This window comes from Gallinula chloropus (assembly GCF_964237585.1).
Source record: "Gallinula chloropus genome assembly, chromosome: 4".
NCBI classification, from domain to species: domain Eukaryota; kingdom Metazoa; phylum Chordata; class Aves; order Gruiformes; family Rallidae; genus Gallinula; species Gallinula chloropus.
Window position 1 is genome coordinate 7,774,152 of NC_140088.1, and position 12,873 is coordinate 7,787,024.

General features: G+C 50.8%; 1 protein-coding gene across 1 annotated transcript in view; it reads left to right on the forward strand.

The window, feature by feature from the left end:
• The window catches only part of BAZ1A (bromodomain adjacent to zinc finger domain 1A), a 61,535-nt gene extending 60,038 nt beyond the window's left edge, over positions 1-1,497 (forward strand). Inside the window, exon 26 of the mRNA XM_084263582.1 lies at positions 456-1,497. Within this exon, the coding sequence (XP_084119708.1) occupies positions 456-646 (191 nt within the window). The 3' untranslated portion in view covers positions 647-1,497. The remainder of the gene's footprint in view (positions 1-455) is intronic.
• Positions 1,498-12,873: the final 11,376 nt, after the last annotated feature.

A 12,873-nucleotide genomic window follows, 5' to 3' on the forward strand; every position in this document is an offset into this window, starting at 1 on the left:
CTGCCTCAGAGGATTAGAAAGCTGAAATTGTGTTGGGGGGTTTGGTTTTGTTTTGTTTTTAAGAGCATTTAGTAGCTTTTCTTTTTAAATAAGATTTGTTGAATGTAGCTCTCTTACTCCCAAAACACACCATGTACATCTAGATTAGAGATGAGCAGCTGAGAAACAGCTGGTAATACCTCAAGCCTTTGATGTCAGGGAGTGACGCTGATGAAACATGTAGAAAAGGTGCTGTGGTTCCTGCTTGGTTCATATTTCCTTTATTGATCATCAGGGAAATGTAAGGATGTTTATGTGGCACTTTGGTAGACCTTGACACGTGTGTAAAGACACTCTCTCGAGTTGCAGCGTGGTGCGGAATCACTACGGCTTCAGTGGTGTCCTCCTGCTTTATCCTACGGCGCTCTGATGACTCGAGACGCGCTCAATTAACTGATTTCCTTTTTATCTACCAGCTGAATTCATTGAAGACATCGAGCTGATGTTTTCGAACTGCTTTGAATACAACCCTCGTAACACGAGCGAAGCAAAAGCCGGAACGAGACTTCAGGCTTTCTTCCACATTCAGGCTCAAAAGCTTGGACTTCCCATCCCATCTGGTAATGTGGACCACGCCGCTCCTCCGGCGAAGAAGTCACGAATCTAACCTCTGCCTTCCAAAGGATTCTTTTGAGGGAATATCTAATGTTCAGTCAAATGAAAATGTTAAATCACGCAGTCGTCATACCTGTATAAAGCAATAACAACTGTTTAACCACCTTGAAGTGTGGCCTGCACTATATTCTCAATGTAATATTAAGCACTCAGGAGAACGTAGGAAAGATTACCTTTGCTACAGTTTTATTCAGTGTCTAATAATTTTGATAGATGTACTGGGTACAGTACTGGTTTACAGAGGTTTTGTACATTTTTAATACATTCATGTGTCCAAATATCTTCCAGAAGTACATTGTTGGGTATTTTTTTTTTTCCTGCACCAAATGACCTTGTTTCATCCTCAAGATTTTGTAGGAGCTGTGGTATTGAGGGCTTTAGCAACTCAGATAAAATCTTCTGCTGTAGCACAGTTTGAAGAAACTGTGCGTGTGTTTAAAACTTGTTTGAGCATATCTTCTCAACACTACACATGAATGAGTACAACTGCATATCTTTTTAAGTACTGTACCAGTGCTGGCTGGAGGTATTCAGTCTGAGTTTATTAAGTAGATATTTATTTAGCATTCAAAGTAATTTGTGAATTTGTTTTGTATTTATAAAATTTGTACCGGGGATTAAAAAAAAAAAAACAACAAAAAAAGAAAAGTTCCATAACTTTTAACATTTTTTCCGGTGGGGTTTTTTTTGTTTGTTTGTTTTATTCCCCTCTAACTTGATGATCAATCAATAAATCTCTTCCCCTGTCCCTGGCAGTTCTTCTAGCAATGAGTAAATTTACAGGACTGTGCTATAAGTTTCTACGTACAACTTCGGAAGTGTACAAATAAAGAGACACATTTTTCAAAGTATTCCCAGCTTCTGGCATTTCCTTTTCGAGTTACACCCACTACACCCCTGTCCCCATTGGCTCACCAGGCCAGGTTCCTGCAGAGAGCACCACAGAATTCGGTTTCACTGTGAGGACCCCAACCAGTGTCACCAGCAGCTTCAGCCTGTGTGACACCTGGGCTCCCAGTGGTTGTATTGGGTTTGCGAGGCAAGGTTTTGGTAGGGGGGGGTCTGCGGGGATGGATTCTGTGGGAAGCTCTAGAAGCTTCCCTCCGTGCCTGATACAGCCAATGCCAGCCAGCTCCAAGAAGATAACAGAGTTAAGAAGGGGGAAAAACCTGTGCAAGACCAACAGCAATTGCAGCTGGAGAGAGGAGTGAGAGGAGCAACGCTGCAGCCACACAGGTCAGTGCAGAAAGCAGGGCAGGAGGTGCTCCAGGTACTAGAGCAGAGATTCCCCTGCAGCCCCTGGAGAAGCCCAGGGTGAGGCAGGATTTCCCCCTGCAGCCCATGGAGGATGATGGGAAGCAGAGATTTCCCTGCAGCCCATGGAGGACCCCATGCTGGGGCAGGTGGATGCACTGGAAGGAGGCTGTGCCCCCCTGGGAAAGTTGCACTGGAGCAGGCTCCTGACAGGACCTGCAGCCTGTGGAGAGAGGGCTCCACACGAGCAGGTTTGCTTGGGGACTTGTGGCCCTGTGGGGGACCCACATGGGAGCAGGTCGTGAGGAACTGCAGCCTGTTGGAAGGACTGGTGTTGGGGAAGTTGGTGGATGACTGTCTCCTGTAGGAGGAGCAGGGGTAGTGTGTGAAGAGTCCCACCCCTGAGGAGGAAGGAGAGACATAGTGTGATGAACTGACCACAACCCCCATTGCCCATCCCCCTGTGCCACGGCTGGGGAGGAGGTGGAGAATTTGGGAGTGAAGTTGAGCCTGGGAAGAGGGTGGGGAACTGGTGGCCATAGAGAGGAGACAAATCAGTTTGAAGTGTGTAAATTTTTAATTGCTTTTTTAAAGTCTAGGAGTGAGGTGAGTGGGAGGTATAGTTTTGATGTGCTTGTTAATGCTTCAGCATTTCTGTGTGAGCTTTTCTTTGTTCAGAGCTGACATGTCTGTCCAGCCCAGATCACAGACTATTTCTTGTTCCCGCCCCACCAAACACTGAACTCTGTAAGGAACAGGAGCAGCAGGAGACTTGTTTGCGGGGTGTAGGTTGGACTTGATCTCCCTGCACCTGTCTGGTCCCCAGAGGATGTGAACATCCTGACTAGCAGGTTGCACAAACAGTTGTGCAAGTTCTTGTTCACATGAATAGCTCCCATGTGAATATGCTTTTGGGGGGGGGAGGGAGGCACAGAGAGCTGACCAAGTCCATCTGTGGCAGATGCAATTTAAATCGTTACTGTCCCCAACCTCCTCCCAGCTGTTCATTCCCATCACCCTTTCTCCAAGGCTGTTTCCCTCAATAGCTTCCCCTCAGCAACACAACTGGAATTCTGAGTTTGGGTAGAGTAGGCAGCAGCAGCTTGACCCAAACCTCCGCCTGTGAGGGTGGTGCTGGTCTTCCTGGGGTGAGCTCACCTGTCAATTCGTCACCAAGTCTGCAAGTCAAAGGCCTTCCTTAAATGGGCTGAGGGTGGAATTTGGGTGAGTGACCACTCCTCCTTCGAGCAGCTCTGCTCCAAGTGTTTGTACACGCTGCGTGTGCAATGCGGATCTGACTGCGCTTGGCCTTGGAGGTCCTCACAGGGCGAGAACTGAGCCCCCTGTGCCTGGCTGCAGGCTGCCCGTGGGGCTGCCTCCACTGCAGCTTCCAAACTCCAGCTGCTTTCTGCTGAGTTGTGTCCAGGTGTGTTTTCATGGCTGCTTAATTCCCACATGCACACCCCTTGGGAAAGAGGGGAACTGCGTTGTGTCTCCCACCTTGTCTTAGGGACTGACCTATCCTTGGCGGTGCTCCCCTCAGAGCAAACCCATGTCTTACTGTGGCCAGTGCACCATCTGCAGGGGGCTCCAAGCCACAGTGTCACAAAGGGGCAGAAAGCAGCAGGGCCAAGGGCTTCATCTCCGATTCGGAGGCCATAGCAGGCTCTTTAGTAAAATGGGCTGTAGCCTTTTTTCAGCTCCAAGTCCAGTGTCTGTCCTCCGAGCAGCGTTCTGATGACAGTGATCCAATAGCAGATCCTCTCCCTTCTTGGTAGCTCTGATATATGTTAGCCCTGGCTGGTAGCCAGAGACCGCTGTACCAGCTGCTTTTCCATCTGTGCAAATTGTGCCCCTTCAATTCATGTCAGGAATTACTGAGTAATCACTGCAAACCCCCCCAGGCAATTTCTTCCAATGCTTTTTGTATACAACTCTTCCATAACTGTGGGGCCAGTTCCTTTGGAGGAACTGGGCTCCAACCCAAAGGACTCTTTCTTCTAGGAAAGCTCAAAGGCAACTTGCTCAGCTCCTGGCCACCAGAGACAAATCCCTACAGTGGCTGCTGTTACTGAAAGTTGCCCTTCCTACCCAAGCCAGGACCAGGTCAGGAGGAGAAGGCCTGTTCAAATGCAGGATGTTGCCTTGGGTGGTAGATGCAGTCAGGCTGATTCTGGCTGTTCATACTGAGGTATCAGCTAAGTTGTTGTGCCAGGTCCCTTCACCTGCATTAAGATGGCCTCAACTGGTCTATCTAGTGTCAGATTCACCTGATGGAAGTTTTAACTCCTGGGAACCTTTACGGATGCTGGAAAGCTCAAACTGCTTTGGGCAGGCAGACCCTGTGACATGTGAGCCAGCACTCCTTGTTGTGATGGGTTTGGGCCAGAGCCACCACTCCCTGCACTCAGTGTTGGGTGGCTCTTGTATGGACGGTGACGTTTTAAGCATCAGAGGAGCAAGAAGACAAATGCTAGTAGTAATAGTCAAGGAAGAGATCTGCATTATCTTAGCAAATACGGGTGTTTAGCAAGAAGTAGCCAAACCCTAACCTGAACTTGCATGTCTAACTCTGGAGAGGCAGAGGCTGACAGACCCTGAGCAGCCCAACTTGATGCAGTCAGCAGCTGCCATCTGCCCCCCAACCAGCCTTCTTCAGCTTTCACCATCCAGAAGCAGGGATTCTGCGGGGACGGGTGCAGGGAGCAGCTCCTTGGGGATACCAGCCCACACCAGAGGCCTGACCAACATCACATTGTTACCAGACTGGTGGTAATCTCCTACTTTAGGATTGAAGAGATTACGTGTGTGTTTTATGGTTTTCAAATTACCAGTGTAACCACTGAATTAACCCTTGTCCCGCCACGAGCCTCTGTCTTCTATCTGTATTCAAACACGTAATATCTAACTGACGGCATTGCCACTGACATGGATCGTTCTCATAACTGGCTGCAACAATTTCAGCTGACACTTCTTGAGGTTACCAAGCACTAGTTCTACTCTGCAAGAGCCTTCTCACTCCAAAAAGAGTCGCCAGCACCCAGATGACTGCAGGCAGCTTTCTGTGCAGCATTCAGCTCGACTGCTGTTAACTCCAGGAGATCCCTCCCCTGCGCTGCTCAGGTGCCACCTTGAGCCACCTTCACACCAGAGACTTGGTGCAGTTCTGAAGAGGTGCTCCGTGGGCTTTATTTATTACCCAGCTTGCTGTAAGGCAGCTGGGTTTCTCATCCTGCTCCCACTGGACCAACTGGTGGTGTATTCTTCCTCCCACCCTTCCGCAGCAGCCTATTTCCCTCAATTTGGTGCTTCCTTAAGCGCTGCTCTGTTAAAACATTTTTGTGCTGTGTTGTATCTATGTCCAGTATCAGGCCTGTACACCAACCCTCTTGGAGAATCTCCAGCTCCCAGAATAAGGAAGTTTCCCCATTTTGGGGCACATATTTTCTTAAGAAAGTGCCCCGAGGCTGACCTGGGGTTTGTTTCCTTACCGTAATGTATCAGTCTCCTGGGTTTGTTCCATGGCTTTTCTGGAAAATCACTAAAACTAACTTTAATTTTTTTTTTTTTTTTTAAGGTGCAAATCCATCTTTAAAATTTTTTAGCTATGAAAGAAGGAAAAAAAACCAGCAGCTTTCTGGGCTTTCAGACACAGGAGTGTTATCAGCTGTAGCCTTGCGAGAGGCCGTGGGTATGGTGGGAGGCAGCTGGCTGGGGCTGGAGGGGTTTGGCCCCAGGTGAGAGTCCCTCATCCTTTGCCAGAAAGCAAGGAGGGGAGGGGGGGAAGGCAGCAAGCACCCAGGCCTGCCCGCTGCTCGCAGAGCATATCCAGCTGTTCAGGTCACTCGCTTTTGACGATAGAAATGTTTGATTGGGCCAAGTTTCCTACGAGGATGTTACGTGCCAGCATGCTCCCCGAAGCACTGGCCGCTGCCCACGGGAGATCAGCTTTCACTTATTCTTTTCTACAGTCATTCGCTTTTCCTTTCCTACATTGGTTTCAGAGAACAGCAAAAGGGGTTTTATCTGAGCCAGGGAGCAAGGCTGGGCTTGCACTGTGTCACACTGGGCTCGCACCGCGTCGCGCTGGGCTCGCACCGCGTCACGCTGGGCTCGCATCATCCCGCAGCGCAGTGTGATCCTGGTGCCATGTCCAGCCTGATTTAATAGTGCCGCGGGAAGAACTGAAGACGCTTGCTCTACCATCTCCCCCGCAACAAAGCTGCCTCGCAGAGGCTATTCCCGCTCCGCCGGGGTAATATACACTCCAGCTTGAGTTTTGCCAATTTGCTATTCTTAGCTTCCCAATTTATTGAGGCTTTATGCAGCTATTTCCTAGATTAACACTTCCTATAAGATCATATATAATAGTCTAGGTGCTTTCACATATTTCTTCCCCAAGCACCTCCCAGAGGACATTACTTCACAAAGAGAGACCGGCCGCGCTGTGGCTTGGCTGCTGTGTCATGCGCTTGAAATGGCAGAAATGAGAGCCAGGATGCTGAAAACATTTGTGGTTTTTGGGTGGCAATTCTGCATGTGACGCTGGGCCGGGCTGGGGATTTGCCTGTGAGGGTCAGGGCTTTCAGAGCTGCCTTTCGGAGAATTCCTGCCCAGATCCCACCGCCGGGAGTCACATGCCGGCCTCTGCAGCCCTGGCAGCGCTACGTGAGCGCTGTTGTCACCAGAGGACACTTTCGTGCTGACCGACAGGTCCCACGATCCAGCAGCAGTTATAAATACTCCTCTGCCCCAGTCATCCTAAAGCCCACCCTGAACCAGCAGCAGGTGATCTCAACTCATGTATTTAGCATGTTGGGCTTAGCTAAGGTTTTATTTTTAGGTTGCTGTCTGAAAAAGAACGTTTCAAAATGCAAGGCCAACTCTTTAAGTGAGGGGGCTTTGCAGTGACCGAATAGGTTCAGTCTGTGCATCTTTTGCTTCCGAGGCTCTCTAGCTTTGCTTCTAGGAGGGTTCTAAGGATGAGTCCTTGGGTTCTGCCTTCATCAAACAGTGGAATTTCCTTCCATTTGGATGCAATGCTGCAAACCGAGTCCTGGGTCTGTCTGGAGCAAATGTAGCAGTCTTGAAGCTGTCCTCCTTTTTGTCTGGCTTCTGCAGCTTCCAACCTAAACATGCTGTGTGAATTAATCTCCCCCCATCTTGATACTTTTGTGATGGCTTCCTCCATCTCCTGGAGGAATCACTTGATCCTTTCCCAGTGATTCTTTTTTATAGTGCAAAGAGGTCTCCTTAAATCAGACCTACAATGTCTTAGAAGTGTTGATCCTGATTAGAAACAGCCCGTTTTCCAAGGACCTTATTCCAACACGATGACATAACCCCAGTAGGAAGGGAAGCAGTGAGCGATGAAGGTCAGTAGCAGAACCAGGCCAAGGCTGCAAGACTTGGGATGAGTTCCCAAAATCTGTGTGCAATCTGTGTACGGTGCTGCTCTGCACTTGCCCAGCCACAGCAAAACAAGGATTCATGTTCCACCAGGACCCATGGCTGTCTCTGGGGCTCAGATTTTTCAGGCTTTTCTGTAAAGAAGAAAGCATAACAAAGTCGGATAGTTACATTCCTTATGTGCCAGCCAGCCCCTGGCGTCAGGCGGGTCTGCACGCATCTATCTAGAAGGGGAAGAGCTTTCTGAAATCATTGGCACCTTTTCCTGGAGGTGCACCAGCTTAAACCGTGTCATCTGCTGAGACGTCCGGCCGCATCCCGGCTTTTGGCAATCGTCCCTCTGTGACCCAGGCTGGAGCCGTTGAAGGGATCACCCCTTCCAACTGTCCCGCGCCGAGAGGAGTCGCGGCTCTCTGAGTGGGTTTTCAGAAACCTGCACAAGATGAAGCCACCGGTAGGAAGGCTGTAGATGTGACACTGCTGTTGCCCTTACTCCTCCTTTATGTGAGTATTTATGTACTACATTTTACACACCCCGAGCAAGTGAAGAACCAACTGCTTGACAATTGTTTTCACCTCCCATCTGATTTTTAAAAGAAACAAAGTAATTCTGCTTCCCTGCTGCGGTGAGTCTACAGACCTCCTGGTGCAAGAGAATTTGTCTTCCTGACCCTGGAGAGAGAGAGAAGCAGTGCTGGGTCACTGCCAGCACGAGGCCTGTCACTGCATTTATAAGACACAGGAGAAAAAGGAGCCATCACCGAATGCTGCAGAGGCTGTGAGTGTTTGCCCTGGGCTGGGGGAAAGGCACTTAGTGCTTAAATAGGAGCTCCTGGGTGTGATTTCCCATGCGTTACCCTCCTCTCAGCAGCAGCTCCTCTGCTGGAGGCACAGATAGGCAGAATAACATCATTTCAAACTAGAAGTGATGCTCTTCAGCTGAAAACAAGCTGGCAGTACCAGAAAATGTTTTGGTTTTTTCCTCCTACTGGTCTCACAGCTGGCATGCTTTTAGGGTGAGAGATTTTCCCTTTTAGGGGATGCTGCCATTAGCTCATTTTACAGGAAGAAGTTACGTATGTGAAACAAGAACACAAAGGGAATGGATTATGCAGAAGAGGCTTTTTCCAGGTGACTGATACATCTAGCAAATTGTGCCATGGCTTTTTGTCTGCTTGAAGAACATTCCTGGACTTTTATTTAATTATTCTAATTCAAATTCTGTTGAGTGTCACAGCCTATCCTTCCAAAGAACTCTGGCAGCTTTCCCCCTAATCCCCTGACCCATCATATAGGTCAGCTATATACTCCTGGCTTTCTAAAGGTCACTTTGGCTCCTTCTTGCCATTTCACCACAGTAAGTGTTATTCTGAGATGCACAGCGGCTACTGCGCTGCCCAGAAAATGATGCTGCTTCTTACATTTCCACTCTTTAGACTGGATTTAGCATACTGCACCCCTGCCTTCTATACAAGCAGGGTTCTGCTTCACTGTATGTACAGATCTACGCGTCCCTCTGACACATTGGTAGCTGGAGGTAAACTCTATGGACATCAAACTCTTCAGCCCTGGTCTTGTCAGAGGATGCTTATTGAGAAGGGAAGTCAGACTTTGCTGTTTGCTTGAAACAACAGAGGTTTCAAGAAAATAATTGTTCTGCCTGACCTACACTTCCTTCCTTAGGAGGAGGGATGGTCTGAGGTTTAAAGCAGGGATGGGAATCCAAGGCTCCCTGCCCTGCCCCTTGGTTTACCACAGCCTTCCTGGATGACCCCAGGCAACCCATCCAACAGGAGAAATAACACTCGTCAGGCAGAGATACTTTGTTAGTTATTTTAATGAAGAGCTTTGAGACCTTGGAATTAAAATGCTACAGGTAGAAAAGGGGGGGGGGGGGGAATACTGTCTTTACCATGGAAAGGAAAGTTGTCTTTAAAGAAGAAAAAAGTGAATAAATTGAGTAAGTGGTATAGTCAGCAGCTGGTCTTCCAAATCCTTCCTTACCTAAGGTTACGCTGTAAGTTTACCTGAGCTGGGAAGCAAGAAGAGAGACTTGGGAAGAAACTGCTCATGGGGAAAATGCATTTTGCAGGGCCCACGGGAGTTTATGAAGGCCAGCAGGGTAAAGAGCAGTTACTTTTTCTAGTGCTATAACTGTGCAAACAAACCTTTGTGGATGTCGAATGTGTGCCGATGACTTAAGTCATTTATGTCCTCTGGTTTTATTAGTAAGGCTGAGCAAAGTTTCCTGGCATTTTAAGACTTCAGGGGGATTTTTTTGGCTCCATTCAGCCATTCTTCTGCCATTAGTGTCCACGTTTCTCTCCGAGGGGGGAACTTTTATTTCCTTTTTTGTTGTGCTTTAAGTGCCGCCTCTAAAATGATGTCATTACAAGGCAGAGCGTTTTAATTAAACCTCCCCTTTGTTGTCCACTGAGCAATGACAGGCCCGCGGCCCTGATTCACCGGCACGTGTGACTTACCACCGCGGTGCTGAGAGTCACGGCGGGGTGGGGGGGGATGCGGGGGACGACGGGGTACATGGGACTTCCAGCCTGCCCCGAGAAGCACGGGGATGCTGCTCCTCCAGCATCTGTGCTGGCCGTGCCGGGCTTGAGCTGCTGCTGCCTCCCTCCCTCCCTGCCTGCTCTCCTGGCGGGCGGCCGTAGGGTGAAGCCGGCCAAGGAATGCGGGCTGCTGAAGAGCTTTCCAAGGTAGAATAAAAAAAGAAGAAACAAAGCCAAAGGAAAAGAGTTTGGGTTGTTTGGGTTGCTCCCTCCCACCACCACCACAGCCCCCCCAGCCGCATCGGTGCAGGGTCAGCAAAGCGGCTCCGCTTGGCAGGGCGAGGGGCCGTCTCGCCCGAGCCGAGCGCCTCAGCACTCGAGCTGCCGGAGCAGCCTGAGCAAGACTCGGCCTCCTCTGACAGCCCCATCTCCCCGCGGCAGCAAGGGGGCCGAGGGGAGGACTCCCGGCGCCCCGGGTGCCGGCTGGGGAAGGCGCGGGGCAGGCGGGTGGCCCTCCCACGCCGGGGTGGCAGCTGGCGGGCGGGCAGCAGCCCCGGGCCAGGCCGGGCCATGACTCAGCCGGAGGAATGCCCTGGCACGGGAGGACGGGGTGACGGGCGGGGTGACGCAACGGGCCCCGCTCCCTCCCGTGGCCGCAGTGGGCCGGGGCCAGCGGGCGCGGCCCGGCGCCTCGGGGCCCGGCGGCCGGCACCCCGCTCCTCCTCGGCCCCGGCCAAGGCGCTGGCCGGTAGCTCCGAGCCCCGGGGACCACGGCGGCGGAGGAGGCGGCTCAGGACGGCAAGAAGCGACCCGGCCAAGGACGGGGGAGCCGGAGCTTCCCTTCGTGGGAAATCCGCCTCCGGGTCGGACAGACAGCGGGGCTCGCTGGGCACCCCTGCCCCTCGCTGCGGGCTCCGGCAGCCTTGGCAGGCACGGCGGGGCTGGCGGAGTCACGCCAGGAGCCACCGCCCGCAGTCAAACCCCTTGCACCACGCGGGGTTTTTTGTTTTAAAGCGACGTATCCGCGGTGGAAGGGAAGACACACTCGGTGCTTGCCTCTCGCTGGGGCGTTCTCCAGTGCTCCCTCACGGTAGAAGAGGCTGGGCTGTATCCAGCACTCTGTGCGGTCCCGCCGGGAACGCAGAATCCTTAGAGGGGAAGCGGAGGTTTGTTTCCCAGAGGTGCGCAGCAGAGCCGGGGGGGAGAGCGCGCTGAGCATCAGACCTCCTCAAATGCAGTTCCCTGTGGCTTTCTTCCTCTCGACTGGTTGATTTTTTTAACTGAATGGTATTAGGAGGTTCTGGTGTTCCAGAGTACACCTCCGCTTTCCCTCCGCAGTCCCCTTCCTGAGGCACCGATGCTGCGCTGTAAGAGATCGGGTATCTCCCAGCAGAAACCAACAAGTTCCTGAGTTAAACTGGCAGACATGCAGCCCCGCTTTCTTCTCCCTCGAATTATTTTATGAAGCTTAATTACTTAATTAAGGACCTTAATTACTTTTCTGACCTCTATGCTTCTGCCAGATTTAACTCAAATAAACTAGCAAGCTGAAAAGTCGCTGGGACAAGGACTAGCCCAAGGGAGAGAGAGGATGCCCGAGGAGGCCAGGCAGAAAATGAAATGGCAACATTGAGTTTAGTGACGCTGAGAGAGAAGCAGAGAGGATGCATGGGACGCACAAAGATTTCAGGGAGCTCCAGTGTATAAGGTAACTTAGCCCATTATAATCACTTCACACTAATGAGCATCCAGGAGTTGAATCAAAACAAACAGTGCCTTCTGCCTCACAGTGAGTCATTTCTTCCATCTGCGGAGGGTGAGGGGAGGCTTGGAGGGCTCCCTCAGAGGCATGTGCTCCGCATAGGGTGTCATTCGCAAAGCTTTTAGTGCTGCTGCTGCTGCTGGGTTCTCTGAATCACAGGGCTATTTCGGTGGTGCTGGGTGGGATGCAGGTCTTTTGTGGCACAAGGGTAAAGAAACTCTCTTCCCTGAGTGCAGAGAGATGCCAAGCTGGGGGACCAGCTTTGTCCGAGTGTGCTCTAGCAATAAGATTTGCTTGGTCATTACAGCTTGTGGCTGGATACTGGCCATTTCTGTGGTTTCCAAGGCCACCACAGGGCTCTATCAAAAGTTCTTTCTCCAATGGCTTGCACTCACTGGGAGTCCATTATTCATTTTTATTGAAAACAAGAAGCCCCTTTCTGTTTGCCTGTGACCTGCGACAAAGCTCTCTGGATCTGGTGAACTCAAGAGACTTCTACTGGTGAACTCATTCTTTGTCAGAGAGTTCTACAAAGTCATCAAAAGTCATCACCCTCCTTCAGCCCATGCTTCTTCCATATTCTGACAACTGCCAGGTACCAGTGATGTACAGCAGCAGCCCTGTGTGCAGCAGCAGCCCTGTGTGCCTGGATGCCTCAGGTATGCACCTTGTGAGGCAGAGAACAACAAGCACTTCCGCTTCATGATTCAGTTTCCATGGTAGTAAAGATGGAGCGTGAGTCACGCAGCTCTGGAGTTCTCATCCCTGGAGCATCTGGCTGGCCCTGCAGCTCTGGAGATGGTAACTCTCCACTATTTTGTCTTAGGGGCTTGGGATCTGGAGTTGCGGAGGCTCCACATGGACTCCACATGGGAGAGAGCAACTGTGAAGGGTATGAGATCCGGGCACTCACACCCAGCAGTTTCACGGTACTGAACAAGCGTGTGGTCACTGGAGGATGCACTGCACACACTGCTTCCAAAGGCAGAGGAGCCCCCACGTTGATGTTTGCCACAGTGGCCTCTCAATGTTGTGTATGGCTCCAAGGACACAGAGCTCTGCTGAGGACACCGAGAAGGGCACATGTCACCCACAGTGTGCCATGACAGGCTGCAGTGTCATGAAGACTGTTTTGGGATACATTAAACCATCCTATGACAATCTAAAACCTCCTAAGTCCACCTTAGTCCATGAAGCTGTGCAAGAGCAGCACATGCCCAGAAACGGGGCTGTCCCACAGACTTATGTTTAAGCCAACCACAAGACCACATCCAGAGAGTTACCCAG